Source organism: Verticillium alfalfae, genomic scaffold, assembly GCF_000150825.1.
Source record: "Verticillium alfalfae VaMs.102 supercont1.8 genomic scaffold, whole genome shotgun sequence".
In the NCBI taxonomy this organism is placed as follows: Eukaryota; Fungi; Ascomycota; class Sordariomycetes; order Glomerellales; family Plectosphaerellaceae; genus Verticillium; species Verticillium alfalfae.
In genome coordinates this window covers 1,072,355-1,073,381 of record NW_003315031.1, presented here as the reverse complement: position 1 = coordinate 1,073,381, position 1,027 = coordinate 1,072,355, and the positions used below count along the sequence as shown (strand labels likewise).

Genomic DNA, 1,027 nt, shown 5'->3' with positions numbered 1-1,027 from the left:
TCGCTAACGGCATCACGACTAAGCAGAAGAAACTAATATCAGAGGTCTTCATGGTGTCAAGTAGTCGAGCTCGACGGCGACGGAACATGAAGCCTGAATCGCATCACGGCAGGCATTCTCAATCCCGGCCGTCATCCATGTTTGGCGAGGAGCATAACGCCGGAGGTCAAGGCGGGCGGGCCGAGACAGCCGTTGACGGCGCCGGCCGGCTGCTCTTGCTGGGAACGTCGCTGGCGACCTTTTCGGCGTGGCGCATCGCCAAGCGCGCGCTCGACCGCGGCATGCCCATTGCCGTCGTCAACGTCGGCGGCGTGCGCGGCGAGGAGCAGCTCTTTGCCGATGTCGACTGGAAGCAGACGGGCGAGCAGCGGGTGCGCGTCGAGCTGTCGACCGACAAGGTGCTGCCGGCTGTCGTAGAGACGCTGCGCAGGACCAACGGCGGCAATGGCGTCAAGGTGCCGAGAAAGGCGGCCCCGGTGGCGCCCGAGGTGCCGAGGGGAAACCATGGCGCGTTCAAGGACATGTTATCATAGGGGAAGGGCAAGAGCAGTGTAGTTTGTATTCATATTTTTTCCCTTTTGATTCTTTGACAACCCCCCGTGCTTTTTTCGTGGCTTAGAAGAAGCTGCCCATGCCCGTTGCTTGTTGCTGCTGTGGCTTGAGCGATGCGGGAAGGGCCTCGCTGGTGTGCGCGGTTCGTGGGGCGGCCTCGGCGTCCCGCTTGGCCTTGGCGTTTGCCTTTTCTTTTCGGACGGCATCATCGCGCTCGATTTCGCGTAGAACTGTAAAAAGAACATAGTCAGCGACATGGTGTTTGCCGAGTCAAAGTCCTTCCGGCGGTCAGCCTTACCATCGTCCCAGCCCTGCTCCCGCGCCGCATCGCCCGTGCCCAGCGCCCGTTCGACGTCGACCTTCTCCCCCCGCTGTATCCTCTCGACAACCTCCCGCAGCAAGCCGATGCGCACGTCAGACTGGCGCATGAACGTGTCGAAACGCTGGCGCAGTGCAATCATGTTGATGGGTGGGA

General features: G+C 61.3%; 1 protein-coding gene across 1 annotated transcript in view; it reads left to right on the top strand.

The window, feature by feature from the left end:
* Window positions 1-137: 137 nt before the first annotated feature.
* VDBG_06747 (separin) overlaps window positions 138-1,027 on the top strand; it is a gene marked incomplete at both ends in the record, with an annotated part of 8,600 nt that continues 7,710 nt past the window's right edge. Inside the window, 2 exons of the mRNA XM_003003139.1 lie at window positions 138-523; window positions 800-1,021. Coding sequence (XP_003003185.1) covers window positions 138-523; window positions 800-1,021 — 608 coding nt within the window. The remainder of the gene's footprint in view (window positions 524-799; window positions 1,022-1,027) is intronic.